The 22,821-nt window shown below is 37.0% G+C and overlaps 1 protein-coding gene across 5 annotated transcripts in view; it reads left to right on the forward strand.

Moving 5' to 3' along the window:
• Positions 1-22,821, forward strand: part of CHD7 (chromodomain helicase DNA binding protein 7) — a 128,981-nt gene that overhangs the window by 78,375 nt on the left and 27,785 nt on the right. For 4 of the 5 annotated variants that reach the window (XM_017727489.1, XM_017727485.1, XM_017727486.1 and 1 more), the window contains 10 exons: positions 2,173-2,311; positions 5,670-5,807; positions 6,887-6,952; positions 11,934-11,989; positions 13,394-13,508; positions 14,884-14,967; positions 15,902-16,039; positions 16,136-16,257; positions 16,696-16,939; positions 21,539-21,715. In XM_017727489.1, coding sequence (XP_017582978.1) covers positions 2,173-2,311; positions 5,670-5,807; positions 6,887-6,952; positions 11,934-11,989; positions 13,394-13,508; positions 14,884-14,967; positions 15,902-16,039; positions 16,136-16,257; positions 16,696-16,939; positions 21,539-21,715 — 1,279 coding nt within the window. The remainder of the gene's footprint in view (positions 1-2,172; positions 2,312-5,669; positions 5,808-6,886; positions 6,953-11,933; positions 11,990-13,393; positions 13,509-14,883; positions 14,968-15,901; positions 16,040-16,135; positions 16,258-16,695; positions 16,940-21,538; positions 21,716-22,821) is intronic. The other variant, XM_017727488.1, reaches the window with a different exon arrangement.

Genomic DNA, 22,821 nt, shown 5'->3' on the forward strand with positions numbered 1-22,821 from the left:
CGAGGGAAGGGAGGGAGGGACGCGCGCTGCCCGGCCCCGCCGCTTCTCAGGGCTCGCCCTCTGCCCGCGCTCCTCCCGCCGTGCCCAACTCTGCCCCCGCTGTGCCCGTGCTCTTTCCGCCGTGTCAAACTTCCCCCCGCCCATCCCCTTTCATTTTAATTTTTTTTTTTAATTGTCACAGTTTGAGGTGGGGTTTTTTTGAGCTGTGTTGAGTCCTGTTAATTTCACAAGATCACGGGATTGTTAGGGTTGGAAGGCACCTCTGGAGATCATCTCATCCAAGCCCCCTGCCGAGTCAGGGTCACCTAGAGCAGGTGACACAGGAAGGTGTCCAGGTGGATTTTGAATGTCTCCAGAGGGGGAGACTCCACGACCTCACTGTTCCAGTGCTCTGCCACCCTCATTGTAAGGAAGTTCTTCTTCATGTTGAGGTGGAACTTCTGTTTTTGTTTCTGGCCATTGCTACTTGTCTTGTCACTGTGCACCACTGAAAAGAGTCTGGTACCATCCTCTTGACACCTGGTATTGAGATATTTATATGCATTAATGAATCACAGAATTATTAGGGTTGGAAGTGACCTCTGTAGATTATCTGGGCTCAGTCTTCTCTTTAAATAGGCCCAGCTACTGCAGTCTCTCCTCATAAGAGAGATGCTCCAGACCCCTAGTCATCATTGTGCCCCTCTTCTGTATCCTCTCCACTAGCTTCTTGTTTTTGTTTTACTGAGGAGTCCGGAACTGGACACAGTACTCCAGATGTGGCCTCGCTAGGGCTGAGTAGAGACAATTTTGCAATAATACAAATCCATGTTCAAAACTCAGGTTTGTTTTTTTTTTGTTTTTTGTTTTTTTTTTTTTTTAACTTGGAAATCAGCGCTGTTAGTTTAAGCATAGGCTGCAAGGAGAAAATACACCATAGCCAAGTTGTCACAGTCCTGAGGAGACATGTGACTGTATTGGGAAATTTTAAATTACAGCTCCAAAATACACTATTGGTGGGCTAATGTGCTGATCAAAACAAACAAACCTAAAGCTGATGTTTAAATGAGAAATTACAAATGTGAGGATCATGAAGAAAGAACAAACCCTAGGCAGTTTCCCAGGTATGAAATTAAAGTGATGAGAATGCAGAAGCCATATAAAAGTGGCTGATATAGCGCTTGGTGACCTGTGCTTGCCATGCGTCAGCTACCAGCAGACAGGTCTGCTCTGCTGTCAGTCATCTCAACACTTTCCTTTAGTAAGCCCCTCACATTGGTAATGGACTGCTGGGGGTTGACCACAAAAAAACTAGTAAAAACCTGCCTCAGACTCAAAGGCTAAATGTGTTTAAAAATACTAACTTACATCATCGATTTCATTACTATTTAAAAATTTCACCTCTGCCATGCTGCAGATCATCCCAGTGTGTGCTTTGGTGACAGTGTATTTAAAGCTGGATTTTGATATGTCCATCTTCACCCATTTTCAAGCCTCTGAGTGCAGTTGGAGACATGCAGTCCTAGCTCTTCAAGTGGTGAACATTTTCATGGGGGAGGAAGGGAAGGAACAACCCCCAAAACATTTCTCTACTGTCAGTGGATAGAGCGTTCTAGTATTGTGTAGATGCTGAGATACTAGCTGGGTGTATTTTCCCCCTGTACAAGCTGCAGTTGCATGCATTGAGGCTGTATGGGTGCCCTCAGCACTGACACTAAAGTGCATTTCCTGCTTGGAAATAGCAAGGATTGCAGAAGAAGATGAATTCAGTCCTTTGTTTTGGTAACGCTTACTCTGGTTCTGCTTACCTGGTCTGCACTGTTAATATAAGACAAGCACATTCGTAACCCTGTTTCTCTTCTCATGTGTCAGGTTGTCCAAACACTGCTTTCAGAAAGTGCAGGTTCTGAAGAGAGCAGCTCTTCTTTTCCCATCTCATTTTTAGTTTCTTGTTGAGTACACATCGAGTGTCGCTGTCTAAGGTCTTGAAGGAAAGAAGCAAGGAGTGTTGTTAAGGCATGTGTGGTGATGGCCCATGCATCACTGATTTTGCAGTTACCTTGAAATACTTAAGAAAGGCGGTTGAAAATAAAAAAGTCACTCATAACAAACATCTCACAGATCAACTGTTTTGTTAAGCACCTCTTGCTTATATTTTTCCACAAATATTGATTAAAAATACCTCTGTTTTAGTAGCAAGAAGCAAGATTCAGAAGCCAGTGCTGCGAAGAAAAAGGTTAACAAGGGAAAGGAAGGTTCTGAAAACTCAGATTTGGAAAAAACTCCACCACCGTCACCTCATCCTGAAGATGAAGATGATCCAGGGGTTCAGGTAATGCTATTGTTGAAGTTCATTGTAGGCTTTGACAACTTAGAAGCATAAAACAATAGTTCTCATCATCTTTGTTATAGAGGTACAGGTATTTGGATAATTTCTGTATTGTTTTCAAAGAAAGTGAGAAATGAAAATCAACAGGGTTAATATTTTACAAAAAAAAGTATTTTTTGTCATAGTTTTGCTTTACAGTCTTGTTACTTGCAGATATGTGTATGGTGCTGCCTAGTCTTCACACATTCTCTTCGATAACTGTTGCAGTTATGATGCTGAATGTTCTGTTCTGTAGACTTCATGCTCTATTACAAGGTCTTGCTTATAAGCTTGGTGTTTATTCTTGCATTGGCTTTGCATACCTTCTGAAATCAAGAATGAGACATGACAAAGCAGAGTGTTGGAAACATGCATGTCAGGGACTTGCAGCTCCACTGCTTTAGTGGATGAAGGGCTTTTTTTGCAGGACTACCAGTCATGGGCTCACGCTGATTAATTTTTCTTGACCAGGGTACACCAATCACCATCTGTCCAAACTTTGTTTCATGTAAAGAAAATCTGGAAATAGAGTAGCATGTATGACAAGTTTTGTGTGCTCTGTCATTAGACATGTTAAGAAGTGGTCAGCTCCTGGCTTGCTTCTGCTGGCAGCGGTTAGAGTGGGCACTAGAAATAAAAATCCCCTCATGAAGAGGTGGGGACAAATTGAGGTGGGGGAAGTATGAGATTCCTATGTAGTCATACCAGTGTACGTTGAATCTACTACATTTGTCCATTACACATCAGGTTGTGGATGGGTTGCTTCTGGTTATGAGAGATGTTCAGACTGATGATCAGTTGGGAATGGTCAGAGTAGCCTGGTGAAGACTTTGGCAAACAGTTGTCCTACACTAGCATGGTTTATGCCTTTCCTCCCATTATTTTCGAGAAGAATGTAGTAAATAATGAAATGTGAGCAATCTAGTATATTCTGGTTAAAAACAAAAGAGGCAGCAGAAGACAGTGTTCTTCCTGACTCCTTCAAACTGTGTGTTCTGAATTAAAGAAGTTGAGTTACACCATGAAGATGTTGAAATGTTTGAAGAAGTAAGTTTTCTGTCCAGTGCTGCAATTCTCGCTCAGCCTGATTAAGGGAAAAGATGAAGAAACTTTGGAGCTGATGGGTTTTTTTGGGTTAATTTGTAGGTGATTATATTCTATTTACAACTGAACATCTCTGCATGGTTTGCTGGTTTTCAGTCCAGTGGAACAAAAACTTTCTCTTTGTCAAACACAATTGGGTGATAAACATTGTTTGATTTTTTTTTTTTTTTTTTTTTTTTTTTGGGCAAGTAGAAGTGCTAGGGTACTTGCATCACTTTTAAATTAAATGTAACAAAGTATTTCAGGAAACTTTTTGTTTTCTTAATACTTTCTTGTACTGTTCATGCTATACAGCACCTGTACTTGTTTGCATGAACTTAGGAAATGGTTCCAACCATGTTTGCTAGGACAGCTACAGTTAATAAACTTGTTACGCATTTCTCAACCAAGATTGATGTTACTCAGTTGTCTAAAACACAGTTGCATTCTTAGTGTTAAATCCCGGGCCTTCTGTAGTGATATTATGTAGTAGTGCATAGTGATACACTGTTTTCTTTAAAGAGGAGAAATACTTGCCTTTGTATGTTTTGCAGATTTTTTTATATTCCATTATCAAACCTGTTATTCACCTTTCTACCTATAGATCAGTTAGCAAGTTAAAGATAATCTGATGCAGGTAAACATATGCTTAGTTTCTGACAACAGTGCATAACAATTGCAAAACCACATATGAATGTAAGAGGAAACAGGAAGTTCATCAAGTAAAAAAAAAAATCAAATAAAGGCTTCCATTATGTTTTAGGTATTATTTCTGTTAGGGAAATGGAAGAAGAGATTTTTGGCACCAAAAGTAATGGTAAGACTTACCTACAGAGTCAGAAGAAAATTGGTATTTTCCCATCAGTGATCATGTAAATCAAGATGCAAATTTGTCAAGTGTTATCTATTTTGAAGTATAAAAATATTGTTTTGTGGAAACCCCCGTAAGTTACTGTGTTAAAGGAAGAAGCCACATCACCATTGTTTAAAAGGGTGATGTAAACTTAACCTTTGCTCAAAATTTTCGTTTTCAGTTAAATAAATAATTTCTAATTTTGTAAAGTGCATCAGGTATTTATGCTTTTAAAAGCATGATTAGCTATCTAAAAGTAAATATTTGACTTTGTCTATGTATATTGAGAAACTTGGGTGCATAAGTCTGTTAAACAAGCTACGTAAGTATTTTCATGTACCAGTGAGGAGGTGTGGTAGCTGAGAAAGATGTATAAATGAATAGTGTTAAATATATAAATAAATGGTGTATCAAGTCATTAAGGTGGGGTTTTTTTAAGTTGATATATTATAATTTTAATATATACATTACTCCATTGAGATATTTGATGCTCAGTTGACCGTTTCCTTCAACAACATATGCTTACAGCTTTTCAAATGTATAACCTGATGCAGATTATCTGGGAAGTTGAATTTTATTGTTGTAGATAACAATACCCAGCACCGGGCATCAAGGTACAAATTCTGTGAAATGCATACTTGTGTATTTTACAGGTTGTTTTGTGCACTTTTGCTGAAGCAGTCTCTCATCCTGGTGGTGAGGGTGTGGGAACACAGAAATCATGTTTTCAATTTGGGGTGGTTCAAGTTTTCCATTCTCCTCTATTAGTTTGGGGTCTTTTCCCATGCTGTGCTGCAGGATGCCTTTCTGAACAGTGCTGGGTCAGTGAAGTGAGGAAATCGTATTTTGTTGTGTTTCCCCTACAAGATAATCCTGGTATGACTGGGCGGATGGGGAGAGGAAGAAAGTGTGTTGTCACTGCTTAGCAACACAGTGGGCCATGCTGTGGAAAGGTGGTGTTTGGCTCCTGCGTTGGCCATCTGTCAAAGTTTGTTAGAGATGTGAATGGAGAGGTGCAACTTCTTGGGTTTTAATTGCTTTCTGAGATAGGCTAACATTGTTTTAGTAATGTTTAAAAAAGTGAAACAATCCCCGCCCCCCCCACTTTCCAACTTGGAACAAGCATAAAATCGATTTTTGTTCGTGGTTGGTTTTTTGCTTCATTTTAGGTTTTTTGTTGTTTTTTGCTTACAGAATTTAAGAATAGCTACCAGGCAGGAATTCGGAATAGTAGGGGGTCCTGAGTCCATTATTTCTACCAGGGTGCTGTAGAAATCACAGCATTTACTGCACACTAGTGTATTTGAGACACAGAGAAGTCTTCTCAGTTATTCTGCTGCTTATCAGTTTTGTTTCTCATGAAAAGGATTAATGTTTTCTTTTCAGAAACGACGCTCCAGCAGGCAGGTGAAGAGGAAGCGTTATACTGAAGACCTGGAGTTCAAGATTTCAGATGAGGAGGCTGATGATGCTGATGCTGCTGGAAGAGACTCTCCTTCAAATACTTCTCAGTCAGAGCAACAGGTCAGATATGAACAGACTGGAAAGGTGGCTGTAACTGCAGCACTCAGTGATCAAATATGGGCCCTTTTCCTGAATTATATTCATACATGGTTGACACAGTGTGCCAGAAGACATTTGTTTTTGCATTCTTAAAAAAATATAGGAACTCATGGCTTTGTTTGCAAGCTGATGATACGCAGCTTGAAAGTTCAGGCTGAGTTCTTTGAAATTAGTGGTCCCTAGCTAAAGGAAAGCTAAACTGTACTGCTAGGAGTCTTGAATTTACTTCTGTGAATTCAGTGGTCTGGCTTCTGTGACTTTAATAAACCACTCAAGCTTGTCCCCTGCTGCTAGGCACCATAAGAACTCCTTTATGAAATTACTGCCTTGTAGTACCCAGCAGGGTACTTTATTCTCTGTGCAATGTAAATGATGGATAAAATAGTTTGAATAAGATGAGGGGTAATACTGTAGGAATGACTGTTGTAACAATCTCATTGTTTTGTAGTGCTTTTTCAAAGAACTACTTCATTTAACTGATGACCTATTGGAGAATATATACATGTTCTTTGGTATTTCATTTGGCAATTTGTTAAGCCTTGTGAAATACTGTATGTGATCTCCATTGTTAATTGTGTCTTATCATAAAGAGAATTTGGATGGTTTGCCTCCTGTTGTAATAGTGAATTAATGTAATACAGAATTGCAGGCAGTTTTGAGAGCAATTGTGTGGGACACCTGCACAGCCAACTAGAGCTTCTGAACATCATCTCCTGTTTAGACTGTATGGTGCTGAAAGCATGTATTATTTTAGGAGAGGAGAACTTCTCGTGATGTGACATTTGTTTGTCTGTGCATGTCAGCCTTAACTGAGAGAGCTGGAGTTGCATTAGGTCTTCAAAATGGGCTCAAACAAGTATCCTTCAATCCTTTATTATGGCGTTAAATCTCTTTGAATCCTTAAAGTTCTCATGCTAGGGGGAAAATGTCCTCTTGGTATTAAGCTACTGTTACAAAAAATTATTTTAAGGTTTTTCTAATAAAGGAAGTCTTTAACAGAGGTGCACTTGCATAACTCTTGTATGCTGTTTATGATGTAGGAATCTGCTGATGCTGAAGGTCCTGTTGTGGAGAAAATCATGAGTAGCCGTTTAGTCAAGAAAAAGGTAAAACAAATCCCCTTCCCCCCATATTTTTAAATAGGCTAAGCATATTTGTGCTGAAGCCCTTACTGAGTTCTTAAAATACCTCAGATATTCCCAATTAAAAATCTGTTCTGTTGAATAGAGGAGGTTCCCTGAAAGTGTTTTCAGAGGGTATGCAACATGTTTTTCAGTAGACATACGCAAACCAGATTGTTTAATCTTTTACTAATTTCTTGCTTTTGTTGGATGAAAAATTTGATTTTTGCAAATATACGTGCCTGGGTGAAATCTGTGGTGCTCTTCATTTCAGAGTGATATTCCATAGGAGTTTGAGGAATGAGAGAACTCTCCTGTATCCCAAACATCTGCCTTTTCTAGTAAACAAAAACCCTTGCCCATAATTTTTGTATCTTTTGATGGCAGTTGTGCTTAGCAGCTGAAACAGATTTACAAGTGACCAAGTATGATACGTACACAGGTGATGAATATCTTCCTTTTCACTGTGCTAAGATGGTGAAAGAAACACTCAAGTTCAGTGTGGTTCCCTTACAATTTTGCCCTGGTTCCTAGTTAGGTTCTTATTTTGCTTACAGATTTTTCTAACCTGCTTCACAACTTGAAGGAAGGCCTTTGCACTTCCAAAGTATTAGAACTCTGAGAAGGAAGTAAAAAAGAACTTACTCCAAAAAAGGCATGATTATATTTATAGACTCTTTTGTGGAGCTAATTCTCTGACTTGAGCTACAGTTGGACAGAAAATTGTCTGACTTATGCAGATATGACATCATGTGGATCTTAGTTAACCAGAAACTCATCTTTTCCTCAGTGTTAATTTTCACATTGGAGAAGGGAAAATTGCCTTTATTCATAGATGTTTTATTCAATGTTGTGGTGGTTTGGGGCTTGGTTTTGGGTTTTTGTTTGGTTTTCTTGGGCAGGGTGGGGTGTGTGTGTTCAATTTTATTCCTACTGTCCTAACATCATTAACAGTTTTGTAAACCTACATTCGTTCAATGTCATGAGTGCCTGTGATTTAATCTGACCTGTTTATGCATCTTGCACAGCATAAAACTTCTAGGGCCTTTTGGAGTTTTTTTCTGTTTTGTTTTTTTTTATTTGTTTTTTTTAAGTCTAGAGCTGTATTTTGTGTTTCAAACCATAGGCTTGTTTTTCATATAAACTTGAAGTAATACAAAGTGAGTATTTAGTTGTCCTGATGGTCTACTAGACAGGAGAGGAGAATGTGGTTCTTTCATAAATGTCTTTACATGGGAAGCTGTTTTTCACCAATTATTCTTCCCTTCTTCCTCTCCCCTGCAAACAAAGGTGTGATTACTCATGGGGAGTGTGTATTTTGCAGCAGTTTGTGGGAAGTGGTTGGTCTGCTGCTTACATGTCTTTGATTGCAAGCTCTGCTGGAGGCAAGCTCTATTTTGAGCTTTTTCTTTAATGTTTTTTATGGATTGTATTTGCAGGTTTGAGGGGTGTCTCTTCTTTCCCTGCTCTTCTCCCCAACCCTCTTCTCCAAATTAAAAAAAAAAAAAAAAGAAAAAAAAGGATTTCAGGATGTTAATATTTAACATCTGAAATATCCAACTGTGCTTTTATTAAAGGTCTTTTACACTCTTACTAACGTCATCAAAACCCTGGTTTTTAGATTACTAATCAAAGTAAAATTGCTGCGATCAGGACCAGTGCATAAAATAAACATGAGGAGAGGCTTCACTAGGAAACCTTTCAGTGGATTACGTTGTAACAAAGATGTTGCATTCAAGTAAAGGACATTAGATAATGAATATGCTTTTGGAGCAGTATTCTTATCATAAAATCATGCTGGTTTTCTGAGAAATAGCCTTAGTCTAGTTCTGGAGTTAGATAGGATGCAGCGCTGTACTTGCAGCCATTTTTGAAACTTACAGAGTAAAAGTTAGAACTGAGTTCATGTTTGAAGTAAAAAAGACAGTAGTTTTCCCAGTTGTTCTTAACATGGAATATTGAATTCCTTTGAATATTCCGTCTTCTTGCAGAAAGCATTAAGTACATGTATCACTCTCTTTCCAAAGCTGATGAGTTTGGATGTTGAAATTTTTCATTCAATCCTTTTTGACTTCCTGCTTCTTAACTTTGAAAAGGAATAGCTAGAACTGATTATGCTATCCAGCACAAATAGCACATATTGTGGAAAGACAGGGAGTCTGTAGAACCCTGTACCTGCATGTTACACGTGTGAATGTCTCTTTTTGCCTCCTAGTACACGTGAGAATTAGAACTAAATGTAATGTGTACAATACCTACATCTCTTCCTCAAACTGATCAGTTTACAATTTAGTGCTGTGTATCAATTGAGGTAACTGGGTTTTGTGTGTTGCTTTGCATCTGTTACTAATGTGTTGTCTGCTATTTTTCTGGTAGTTGACAGTTGTGGTGGTTTGGGGTTTTCTCATGGTTTGTTTTTTTCTTAGGTTTTTTTTTTGGTTGATTGGTTGTTTTTTTGGCTTTTTTTCCCCCCAAGCTTTTGTATCTACACCTGAGTGGCTTACACAACTAACTTTTGCATTAGCAGTGTTACTGTATCACCTCTGTGGCAATGGCATGCAAGATAATGTGCTTTTAAATATTTGCTTGAATGAAGGGGTCATTTATTTCTTCAATTATCTGCAGAGACTGTGAATCAGATCTGGTCGCACCTGGAAGTGATAATTTGAAGTGTCCTGCATTGCCCAAGTCTGCCATGTGTTATTTTAGGATGTCTGTGTAATCATTTTGGGGAGAATTTGCATAAATGTTCTATCTCACCTTTTTACCTGGTTCAAGTAAATGTACGGGTAGTGGTGGGTGCACAGTGACATCAGAGGCATAAGCTGCTGTTTCTTATACCCTAAACTGATGTACTGTTAACCTCTGCTTGAGTGCTGACAATTTTAATTTGATTAGATTTTTGGAGGAGGGCATAGGTGCTAAATGCCAGACTAAGATTTTAAAAATATTTTTTCTGAAATACTTTTTGCTTAGGTGAATCTTTGATGCACTCTCATAAAACATCTAATAACATAGACCAGTTATTACCTATTAGACAATACAAAAGTGTGTTTTACTTATGAGAGTTACAGAATTTATCAAGATCTGCATTGCAAATTATTGTTATTAAGTTGGCAGCTGACAAAAAATACATTTGACTGAAATGCTGTTGAGGGGAGTGAAGTTGGTTACTATGAAACCTCTATGTAAAGGTGTTTAATGATGTTGTCATTGTAATACTGATGGATCTCAAAGCATTCTGGTTTAACACTAATCAAAGAGATTTGGCTGTAATACATTTTAGATAATAAAAGAAGTTAATGTCTTAAAATTAAGGTTGACTTCTTAAAGACTAATTTTGCCTCAGGGCAGTGAATAGGTTCAGGTAATGTGATCTCCAGCTTCTTTTTTCAATGCAGTTTTGATCTCTAAATATTAATATAATCTTGAGAAAGACTCTTCTCAATTTTTTGTTTAAAAAACATCTTGATGGTCTTCAGATTCCTTCCTTTGACAGTGTCTTTGTAAGTGTCATGGAAGTTTCTTCCCTGTATTTAGGTTTAGAGGATAGTTTGAACAGCTTTTCTTCTTCGACAGAAGATTCAAAAAGATCAAGAAGTAGCACCAGGAATCTTCTTCCATTTCTTTAGGGAGAAATAGGTGGAATTTGGTGTTGCTTCCTTCTCTAGGAAGGAACACAAGCAGACTATAATGGAGTGATATAAATGCTAAACTGAAACTCCCTTGCTAGTCAGGAAGTAAAGGAATACTGTGTGAATCAGGGACTAGGAGTGCATGAACTTTACTGTGCTAGAACACAGTTTAATGCAGCTGCTACTGTTGTTCTTTAATTGCACTGCTATGGAGGTAACATCTAGCCAGCAACTAAAGATGACAAAACAAAAATAAAAGTTTCAGAGTAGTCCCTCTTGTGTGTGTGTGTGTGTGTGTGTGTGTGTGTGTATTTTAAAATATATATAGAAATACAAAAAATGTTGATTTGTACAGCAGTCAACAGTTTTGCATGTTTAATGCTGCATATACAGTAGTTATTACAGATGTTGTTGTCCCTGATGAAATGTATGAACCAGAAAATGCTACTCTATTTAAAATTTTCCTAAAGTTCATTAGTAAAAACAAACCATTCATATTGTGACATAAACCGAATTCTAAATGTGTGCCTGGTGCACTGTCCTTAGTTTGTCCTATGGCTGGGTTAATTCAACAAAGTATTACATGCCATATGTTATGCAATACTTTGGCACCAGGGATGAGTTAAGGGTAGCTCAACCCTTAGCACTGAATGCCCTTGGTTTTGCTGGTTTATATCACAACTTTAACCTTGCTTTAAATGTAGTTTTTGGTGTTAATTTAATTTGGCTGCTCTGTATGTGAGACATCTTGCCTGAGTGAATTTAATTGCACCATTGAGTAAAACTAAAGCCATGAACACTGATGCACTAAAATTCTAGCATAGGTATAAGGTTTAGTTTTATATGGCTTCTTGTTTGGAGTTATTAACTATATGGAGGAATAAACCCCCTTTAAAACTCTTTTTTAAAACATTACAAAACCCACAATGTAAGGTTGCCATGAGCCAGCCAAAAATAATACATATGGCATTCAGGAGTGCAGTTGCTAATTGGCTGCTGCCTGAGAAAATGGTACACTTGGCTTCTACTTAACACTGTGGGTTTGGCAGAAAGCCAGATTTGGGGTGAGGTTGTGAATGAAGCTGCATGTGGTTAGGGAGGAGTTCAAATGATTCATGTCTTGGAAGTTGTAGTAAGCAGTGCAGTATGTACTTGGGTAAGCAGCTGGAGGAAACTCCTCACGCATGTCCTCCCCCACAAATCTTTTCCTACATCTCCACTTGTGTCTCTATGTGAGTACCGTAGTCCATATCTCAGATAGTTTTTAAATTGTTTACTAAATTGGGCCATTTACAGATTTAATTCATGTTTCAACATTTCTTTTCTTTTAGATGGAAAATGGAGAGGAAGTAGAAATAGAGGAATTCTACGTAAAGTACAAAAACTTGTAAGTAAAAGTCACAGGTTTGACTGCTATCCTTAAGTTCACATAACTTCCAAATAGCTTTCAAAAATCGTTTTGTAATTGATGCAACTTATTATCGAACTTTAAACATACCTAATGCTTAATCCAAAACAGTGACAAATAAACAGGGAAATACCTTGCATTGGTGGTACAGGGTTTGACAGTGTTGTCTTAATTTGTGTTCTCTCCAGAATTAAATCCATAGATAAAATTGCTCTGCTATTAAATGCTTTAAGGCTCGTTACGCATGCAGGCTCATGAACACATGTGTAGCTGTGTAGGTCTAACTGCAACCGTAGAGAAAGTGTGTGCAAACTACTCAAAAATAACCCTTAATGTTGTTTCAAAAACAAGATTTATGTTGAACAAAATGTCTAAGATAACAAACAAATGAGATGGCTTTCAGTATTCCAGCAGATCGTTACCCCTCCATGAGAGGAATGTAATCGTGGTGAGAGCAGCGTGTTGTTTCACTTCTGGACTCTGAAACTGCAATGCAATCAGTACTTAAAATAAAACACTTCATAGCTGGATAAGCTCACTTTTCTTGTAGAAAAGTAGCACACCTTGTTTATTTTTACCGAATTTTCTATCTGAGAGACAGAAATCTGCTTTAAGGGAGCTTATGGCAGCTAACTGCACATAGTTGACTTTACTTGAAATATGCTGTCATTTTTGTACCTTTTGCACTATATTGTTTATTGTATAATGTTTAATTGCTTAATTATGCTTTGTTTAGTTCTATTAAATAGACATATAATTTTTGTGCTAACTGTTGTGTCTTAGCAATAGAACTTTTGACAGACTAAATTTATGGAGTGGGACAAGTCACTTTGGCAGAGATGCTCTTCCTTATTCTGTGTTGTTACTGGGGAACTGCATTTACAAGGGGTTTTCTTTTCTCTGTCAAAAAGACTCACAAGCAATTTTGAGTTACAATGCTGTTCTCACAAAAAAATTATATAGGATGTTAGTACTTAAAATATTTGCAACTTTTCATTAACTTATAAAAATGCTAGAATATTATTCTCTTTGCTAGAAAATGATGCTAAACAGTGAATTTGTCATAAGTGTCTTGTATAGTAATTATGTTTTAAGTATGCCAAGTAAAAATTGTCCTAGCTTTGTGCCAAACTAAGTATAGAGGGTATGTATTTAAATTTTGAGTGGGAGTTGTTTCTATTTCCTGACAAGTTTCTCTATTAGTAAGTGTAATTACTTTGAGTGAAGATGATTGGTTAATAATCTGTATGATAAAGAAGATAGTGTCCAGTTTTCCAAGCATAGCACTACCACGTGCTGGAAAGTTCTAGTTATACTAGTGGCATACATAAGGAGTGCAATGGAAGGAGAGTTTGAGTAAGATTTTTCTGTTTCATCTTCTAGTTCTTACCTTCACTGTCAGTGGGCATCTGTGGAAGAGCTGGACAAAGACAAGAGAATTCAGCAGAAGATTAAGCGGTTTAAAGCAAAACAGGGCCAGAATAAATTCCTTTCCGAAGTACGATTTTTTTGTTTGTTTCTTTTGGGTGTTTAAGGAATATTTTTAGGAGTTCTTGTTCTGTATACAAGCAGAACATTGTGAATAACTGTGTGATATATCAGTAGCACTTATTCCGATATAAAGCATAACCATTCTGGATGCAAGTCTTGCAAGCTTATGAAAGTCAAATGATCTATCCTGACTGAATACTTTTTCCTATACTTTTTGGTTTTGTTTTTTGCCCTTGAAGTGAGTGGCTAGTTATTTGCCTTGTAAGCCTGACTGAATCAGTACCATGTCTTTTTTTCTCAGGAGCTGATTATGCCAGAAGAAATGCATGCCATTTTTCTGTGTTATGGACTGCTGCTCACTAGGGATTCTAAGCTTTTTATCATCAATTTAATTTCACTTAGAGCCACAAGCAGTAATGTGGCAGGGGTCCTGTCAATAAAAGACAAGATCTGCTGATTTGTGTCTCTGAAAGACTACCTTTTAGAAAAATGCTGTCTTTTAGAAGAAAAAAGTTGTGTTCACGAGCTCCTGTATTTATTTCTTTATATTTATTTTTACTATACCATTCAAGCTGAAATAAAAACCTGTTGCAAATTGAAAACTTTCATCTGTTCTAAGTGAAGATACCTGGAATTGTTTCTATTTTGTTTTTTTAATCTGTTTTCAAGTGGGTCACAAGTTATTGTAAATATTTGGAATTTGTCCTTGTTTTAGAAAAAGCTTTTAAATATGCAGTCTTTAATATAAAACAACCTTTTGTCTCTCTCTTCTGTTGGAGTGGATCTTTAAACTATAAAATTAAATGCAATGCTTTAGTATGCAAGAGAATCCTGTAAGTTGTTTAAAGCATAAGAACAAACCTAAAAAATTGTGATTTTTGGAGAAACTGTGTATGCATGCATTGTGTTTTCTCTGTTTTTTGAAATAATAATCTTTGAATCTTGCTTGTAAAGCAGTTAGGCAATTCCTGTAGTTAAAATAATCCAAAGGCACTTAGTGTACAAGGCTCTTATTTCTTTATTGCAAGCTGTAGTTTTCAAGAATGCTAAATGCATTGCATGCCATAAGCCTTTTCGATTGCTCATTAGTGAATTGTAATTTCACACTTCATTTAAAATATTCTTAAACATTCTCTCACAGTAAAAGGTTTCACACAGTAATTAAGAGGCCCAGTTAACAAAGTCTGAGAAGTCTGATTCCCTCACGGGGAATGATCTTGCTGAATTGTAGCATTTCAATTAACATGTTGAAGTTTGCCAAATATAAATTCTGTGTCACTGTGACCCAAAATATTATTGCCTGATGAAATATATAATCATTTTTCCTCTCAGGAAGGGCTAATAGAGATATCTTTTATATTTTTGCCTCTCTCCTTGAACAGATTGATGATGAGCTTTTTAATCCAGATTATGTGGAAGTTGATCGAATCATGGACTTTTCACGTAGCACAGATGATAATGGAGAGGTAAACAAAACTTGTAGTGCATCTCTAGTCATATAGACACTGCGTTTAGAATTTATTGTTTAGAAATATGTTAATTAGAATATATTAAACACTTACAGAAAGTACCATGATATATATGTATGTATAAAGTAGGAACATGTTTGAGAAAACATTGGTTGATGTAGCAGTTTCCCTTAAATAAAGGGGGTTAAGTGAGAATTCCAAACTTCTTATAAGTTCTTACCTATATTTAAAAAAACACAAAACAACCAACCATAAAGCAACAACAACAAAGAAGTGATATTTAATATGGTAGAAATATGATGTCCATGCATGTAATGCAGAATTTAAATGAAAATTGCAAGAAAGAGTCTTAGCTAAATGTCATAATGGTTTAGACATTGTTTAGACTACCTGTTACAGAAGAAGTCCTGAACTTGCTGTTTCTTCATTTTTAATGACTTGTTCTGCAAAAGAGATGGTTTTGTCTTCCAGGAGATTCCTTTTTGATCCTGGGAGAATAGAAAGCTTCACTGGCAGCGTCACTGTTTCCATGTGTGCTCTGTCAGTGAGTGCTGGTGGTTTATTTGTCTGTTGTGAAGTTTCTGATGATGCTAATAAGAGAAAACAGTTGATTTGTAAATATGTAGTAAAGCATAGAAATTTTAAGGGTTGAAAAATTAATATTGTTTTGCTTCTAAATTTTAGTCTAACCTTACTGTTTTCAAATGTTGTGTTACGCTCATTTTGGTGGTGAGCCTGCATTCTCCAGGTTCTCATCTTACTTCACTAGGTCGTCAAGGTGTCAGCCTGCTGTTTATCCTTTTGGCTGAGTCAGACATTCAGGTCTGATCAAGCTTTTTGAACTTTATCTAGCCTGCAGATCTCCTGTAAAAATGGTTACACTTTTTTTCTTTCTGTATTGTGATGTAATGTAATTTTTGTCTTAACAAAGCCTGTAACACATTATCTGGTGAAGTGGTGTTCGCTTCCTTATGAGGACAGCACTTGGGAGCTCAAGCAAGACATCGACCAAGCCAAGATCGAAGAATTTGAGAAACTGATGTCTAGGGAGCCAGAAATGGAGCGTGTGGTAAGAATTGGCTCTATATAGAGGATTTTATTTGAAAATAGTAAAGTAATGTGGTCTTTTAGAAACCACTAATGGGATTTGCTGTATTTGAAACAGGAGCGACCTCCTGCCGATGACTGGAAGAAATCGGAGAGTTCCAGGGAGTATAAAAACAATAACAAACTCAGGGAATACCAGTTGGAGGGAGTAAACTGGCTTCTTTTCAATTGGTACAACACGTATGTAAAACATTGCTTACTACTAAATCCTGCTTTGGAAAAGCTTTTATAGCTTACCTTGGAATAGCAACCTTTGAAAGTAACCTACTAAAGTGAGATTTTAGAATCATTTACATGGCAGATTTTTTGCAGCAGGAGTCGTATACAAACTAATTTGGGGTGGAACGTGAATATTTCTGACAGATTTCTGTGACAAGTGCTTTGGGTTCATGCATGCCCCTGCTGCCCCTTCCTCCCCCTTGTGAAATTGAGAGATACATGGAAGAGATATATCCATGCTGACTGCATCACAAATCATAACATTTACTTAAAATGCAAAAATGTTAAGATGCCTTTTCATTCTAGAAATATCTGGTTTATTCCTGTTATCGCCTTACTGATGTTCTATGTTTTAAGTTGGGAATAAATCATTCAGGCTGTTTTTATTATTGCTTTCAGACGAAACTGCATTTTAGCAGATGAAATGGGGTTGGGAAAGACTATCCAGTCCATTACGTTTCTCTATGAGATATATTTGAAAGGAATCCATGGTCCTTTCTTGGTTATTGCACCATTGTCCACAATTCCCAACTGGGAAAGGGAGTTCCGCACCTGGACAGAGTTGAATGTGGTTGTGTATCATGGGAGTCAAGCGAGTCGGCGGACCATTCAGTTGTATGAAATGTATTTCAAAGATCCACAGGTAAAAGCTTTTCATGACTTTTCTTTTTCTCTTTTTTTTGTATATGCTTTACAGTTGTTTATTAATTTAAGCATCAATTAGTTTTTCAGTACTGTTATATTAGATTTCAGTTAGAAATACAGATGCATGTATTAAGAATGCTTTTTAATAGTGGCCAGTATATCTCTGGAAATAAAGGGGCACCAAGAGATGGTGCAATTTTTGTTTTAGAGTTTCATTCTTTCATGCAAGGTTTTTGTTATTTTGCATTTCTGAGGAGAGCTGGCAGAAGAGATTCTTAATGGAGAAACTCCTTTAAGTGGAACTAAGCTTAAAAATCAATCTTTGCCTACCATTCCAGGAAAGACCTGCTTGCAGAAATTAAACTTGTCAATGCTTCTTTATCAAATTTTGTAAGTCAGATATATTTTGAATCTGTGTTACTGTGCTTAGCTTGAATAGTTGTAATGAAGGAAAACAGAAAAGACTAGGCATAGAAACAGAAAATTATTTGGAAAACAGAAGCTAAGAAGAGCAACAGATCCCTACTCCTGGCTTTTCCCAGAGTAAACAGAACTGGGGGAAAATAAAATGTGCATACATTGAATGTTACTGCAAAACAATAAAATCTTCCTCATGTAAGAGAGAAAAAGAGTGGAAGTTCAACCTGTGGAGTACTATTTTCAACTGAACTTTAAAAATTGATACTGGTGAATTCATACATTTAGATTTTCTTTAAAGTGTTTCATTTTACACCACTGAACATTTTGATTAATAAACTAGAAGGATATAAAATCAATATGGCACACATTAAGTGGATTTAAAACTGGCTAGCTGATACTCCTTAATGTAATTGTTAATGAGAAATGATTTGCATTTCCAGCATAGTTCTTCAGGGATTGGTTCACATCCATGAGCTATATAGCTTAGCAATGATCTGAAAGAAAACATAAAATCATTACTGAGGAAGTTTTCAAATGACACAGAGATGTGGAGAGTGGTAAATGATTAAGACAGTTCATGGATACAAAGAAAGCTGTATTACTTAATAAATTGAATCCAATCTAGCAATACTCAGAATAGCTAAATTTAAAGCTGTCTGTGGACAAGGAATGAAGATGATTCTTACCGTAGGGAGAGCTCAGCTCTGGGAAGGCTGCAAGACAAAAGCAGATCCTTTTTGTGTCATGGCACATTACCAATTAAACATGAGTTCATACTATGACACAGTGGTTGAAAGGGCTAGTGGAGTGCAAGTGTGTAGGAGGAAACAAATCTTTAATATAAAGATGAGAGAAGTTACAGCATTCTTCTCTTTGTCAGTGATGTGATGGGTACTCCAGTTCTGCTTAGTTCTCACTTCATATCCTCAAAGAGTGTTGAAAAACCAGAGTCTTAGAGCAAAGCTATGAGAGTGATTGCAAGATAGAAAATATGTTTTTATAGGTAAAAAAATGATTAAAAACTCTTTTGAAGGTGATAACTGTGGCACAACTTGACGTGCCATTATGGCAAACAGGAATAGAACTACATACTTAGAGCAGAGAAACACGTAGTAATTTATATTAGTTAGAAGTTACAGCTGTTTGGTCTGGAAAATAAGTGTTTTCTCAGCAATTTATCAAAGAAACTTTCAAATTAAAATCCTATGTGTTTTGTTGAAGATCTATTTGAATAACAGTTGCTATGTTGAGATCTAGTGGCCCAGAGAAGTTCTGTATGTCCCAGTCCACAGCAGGAGGGTTGGAATTAGATCATCTTTAAGGTCCTAATCCAGGCCATTCTATTAATCTCTAATATTTTTTATGATAATTATCACATTTAGTTTCTTACCTAGATGTATAATACACAAATGAAGTGTGGTTGAAATCAGTTTTTCTGGTTTTAAAGTAATTTCTTAGCAGAGATTGATATTTTATATAATTAAAAAATTTAGGTTTATACAAATACTGTCTGCTGAATTGCTTCCTGTGTTAAAATTCATATTTGTTTCTATTCGAGTGGTGCTTGTTCTCAGCATGTTCTTCCCCTTAGGATACAGCAGTTACTTAGTATGAAACCCGAAGGAATGTCATCTGAGAAATCCCACTTACTGTGCAGATTCTTATTTTGGCAGTTTTGTTTCATTGATCTAAAGGCAACTAAAAGCATCTACAGCAAGATGCAGCAGAAAGTTTTGTTCCCCCGTTGCTATATGCTTAACTCACTTCATGCAATGAGCGTGGTAGTCATTTGACTCCATAGCAAGTAATGACAAAGCACTCATGGTCCAGAAAAAATGAATAATTTTCTGCTGGCTTTGCTCCCTGAACTGGCTTAAGAGGAGATCAGACAATTACTACATTTAGGGATAAAAGAGAAATGGAAAACTCATCCTTTTGGTGGCAGCTAGCTTAAATATGTCACAAAATCACCTTCTGTGTTCAATTCTTTGTCTGACTGTCAGCTTTTTGTGGAACACATGGTAGAAACCGAATTACAGGGAAAGAATCTCTTCATGTTCTGAAAATAAGAGTCCCCATGTAGTGTTCACTCTGGCATTCTCCAAAGTACCATTACTGGGCATATGATGGGAGACAAAAAGGGAGAGAAAGAAGACATGATTTTAGCAGCATCATTTCTAGTTCCCTTGCCAAACACATCAACCCAAACATCAGGTATCTTTGGCTTTTTAGGGCTTAATATGAAAAGGGGCCTCTCAACCTGAGCTGTTCCTCAAAAAGATAATTGAATATTGAGAAAGTCTGAGTGGCTTTTGAAGGGCAATAACAAGAGACAACATGCATAAGAAGCACCTACCCTATCTGCAGTAGTGTGATTTTTCAGAGTCAACACCAGTTACCAAAGTCAAGTTGTTGTAAAATGCTAGAGAGTAGTCAATAACAAAATAAGTTTCTGCAGTGGTGTGACTTCAACAGTAAGGACATGGTGTTTTCAGAGACATTCTGCTTGTGAGGTTCACATAGAGAAGCCTGTTCTGGTGTTCTTGAACAATGTAACTGAAAGGTCTTCCTAGGGGCCTTTCCCTGGTTGGAATATCAAATAAACTGTGTATTTTTCCATGTTGTCCCACTTCTGAGAAGTTCTGCTTTAAAATTACAAAAACTATATATGCCAAATACAGCTAATGACAGAGTCTTGGAAAAGAGTTGACTTGGTTTGTGATGGAAATTTACTTGGCTCATGAAAAGGTTACAGAATTTCAGTTTGCTGGCTTTCAAAGTTGCCCACTTAATGTATCTTCATCTGCTGTTTGTTAAGTAACAGTTTTTTGCCCCTAACAAGATAAATATTTCTGGACTATGCCACGAGAAAGCATTGTTGAGCAGGTCATTACTCTTTCTGAAATGTTCTTGATGTGAGTAGGCAGATTTAATGCTGAGTTCAGGATATCAGGTTTTCAATAATTTCATTGAGTCAGTAGCCAGTTCTGATCCCCACGGTTTGGAGAGGATTATATGCAGGTCACTTATAAAAGGATTCAGTCTTGCACAGGTCTAAAGGAAGTAATGGTCACCTTACTGTAAAATATATGTTTCTTTTGAAATGTATTCAATATACAACCCATGCCAGAGTCCTTTGAAAATGTGGAACGGCTTTGAACTTGTGTAGTGACCATCCTTAGAGAGACAGTTTTTCTGCACAGACCCAGTGACATTGGAGGTACCAAATTACATTTTTCTTTGAACAGCATTGGGAAGAAGCATAGCATAATGTCAAAAAGATGCTCATTTCATGGTCCTGAATAAAGTTTGTAAAGTCTTTATATAAAGTGCTGAAAATAAGACTGAACTAATCAGCCTGTGAATATGGTGCCAGACATCAAGGTATTTGTCCTGTAGAACTTTGCTTAACACAGACTTACAAAAATATGAAATTTTATGCAGAGATACACATTCTCCATTTAAAAGTTCAGATACTTGCTTCTGTCAAAGCTGTTCACTAGAGTTGTTGTAGATTCTCCATCCCTGGAAGTGTTCAAGGCCAGATGGAACAGAGCTTTGAGCAACCTGGTCTAGTGGGAGGTGTCCCTGCTCATGGCAGGGATGTTGGAACTAGATGGTCTTCAAGGTCCCTTCCAACCCAAGCCATTCTATGAATTGTAGGTGTTTTGAATCCCTAGTGTCTACCAGGAAAAAAACCCAAACTAATAACAGTGAGCGCAATATTCAGATAGTCATAAAAAGGAAGCCTTAATGCACTTTTGCTGTATTTGGATTGTTTGGGAGAACCTTCATGTACCTTCAATTCAGAAGTAAAAAGAGAATTGTCTTGACAAAGTCTGAAAACCTTATTTCAATATTGCAGCAATACATTAATGCCTCAAGGCATTAGTGTAATCCATATGAATTACAACTGAAATACTTGCATAACTTCTTTGTAATCAATGTGCAGTGATTCTGTGGGCCTGTTTACCGGATTAAAAACAGCTATCATGAAGCCAGTAGCAAACTTACAGAATTGTATTCTCCCATTTAGTCAGCAATAATGACTTAATTTGCTTTAAATGTCTTGTCCATTGTACTGTTTTGTATGTTTAAACAGTGAAATTTGAAGATGAAAAAAATTGCTTCCTTTCTTTGCCAGGGAGTTTACTTCAACATCTGCTGTTCTTTTTAGGGTCGTGTGATAAAGGGGTCCTACAAGTTCCATGCCATTATCACAACATTTGAAATGATCTTGACTGACTGCCCGGAGCTGCGTAACATTCCATGGCGTTGCGTGGTCATTGATGAGGCCCACAGGCTGAAAAACAGGAACTGTAAGCTTTTGGAAGGACTCAAGATGATGGACCTGGTCAGTGTGAACATCTCGTATCTTTGAGTCTTCTGTATTTTTATTATTTCTGATTTACGGTTTAATCAAAAAATAAAAGAAAATATTTTTTTCCCAAGTAAATCATCAAGTGTTAAGAAAAATGAGGGAAGGCAGATGAGAAAGTCTGTAAGATACCTTGAAGTATATGCATACCTTCAGTTTTGGACTGCTGATATTTAATAAGTTTTTTTTCATTGATTTAGATATAGAATTATGTGGCTTCTCTTAAGAGAATAAAGATAAATTTATTCTTTCCTTTCTCTCCCTTCATGTGGCTTAATCCATAGTCACTTCTTAGGATAGACATTTATTTAAAAGTATAATGTGGTCAGGGGGCCAAATTTGTCCATGAGAGTTAAACTGCTCTGCATTAATATCAGCCCTAATGTTAATCTGTTGCGTGGCCATAAGGATGTTCTTTCACATTGACTATGGAAGGGCAAGTGAGTTGGTTTCTGATGGTCACATAAACAAGTATTATGGTATGTGTACAAAATAGGTGTATGAAACTCATAGAGAAAAATAAGATAATGTACAGGTATTTACCATTTAAAAGACACAATAATTACTTATTTTTGGGCAGAATATTTAAAAACATGAGAGTAATGCAGTCATGCTAAGCTAATACCCATAATTTGGTTTGTAAAAATACTGTGTACCATTTGTTTTTCTTATGGTTGCTATTAGAGGAGAGCTGAGCTTATAGTCTTATAGACTATAGATAGAGACATGGGACTTCTCTCATAAGTTCTTGTTACACTGCTAAATTTATGTTTGGCTCTGAGCTAGTTGCTGAACCTGTCTGGGCTCCTTCTCTAAAACAATATGCAACTTTTGTCTCTGCCACTCTCATGCTCTGTAGCATGTAGTAGGAAAGCAGAACTCTCCTTCAGATTTCCTGTTAGATCCTGTGTTGATCTCCTGCCCTGAGGAGGTCAGTGCACTGAGGTCAATTGGAGGTGTGGTAAATGAGTGAATTTTTACTGCAAATGGTGGGATAAGTTCAACTGTTATTTTACCATTTAAAGTTCATTGTACTTGTGAAAGGGATGGGACATGGTGGACCAGTAAAATTTCTTCTTGTA

This window comes from Corvus brachyrhynchos, unplaced genomic scaffold (genome assembly GCF_000691975.1).
Source record: "Corvus brachyrhynchos isolate BGI_N302 unplaced genomic scaffold, ASM69197v1 scaffold60, whole genome shotgun sequence".
Taxonomy (NCBI): Eukaryota; Metazoa; Chordata; class Aves; order Passeriformes; family Corvidae; genus Corvus; species Corvus brachyrhynchos.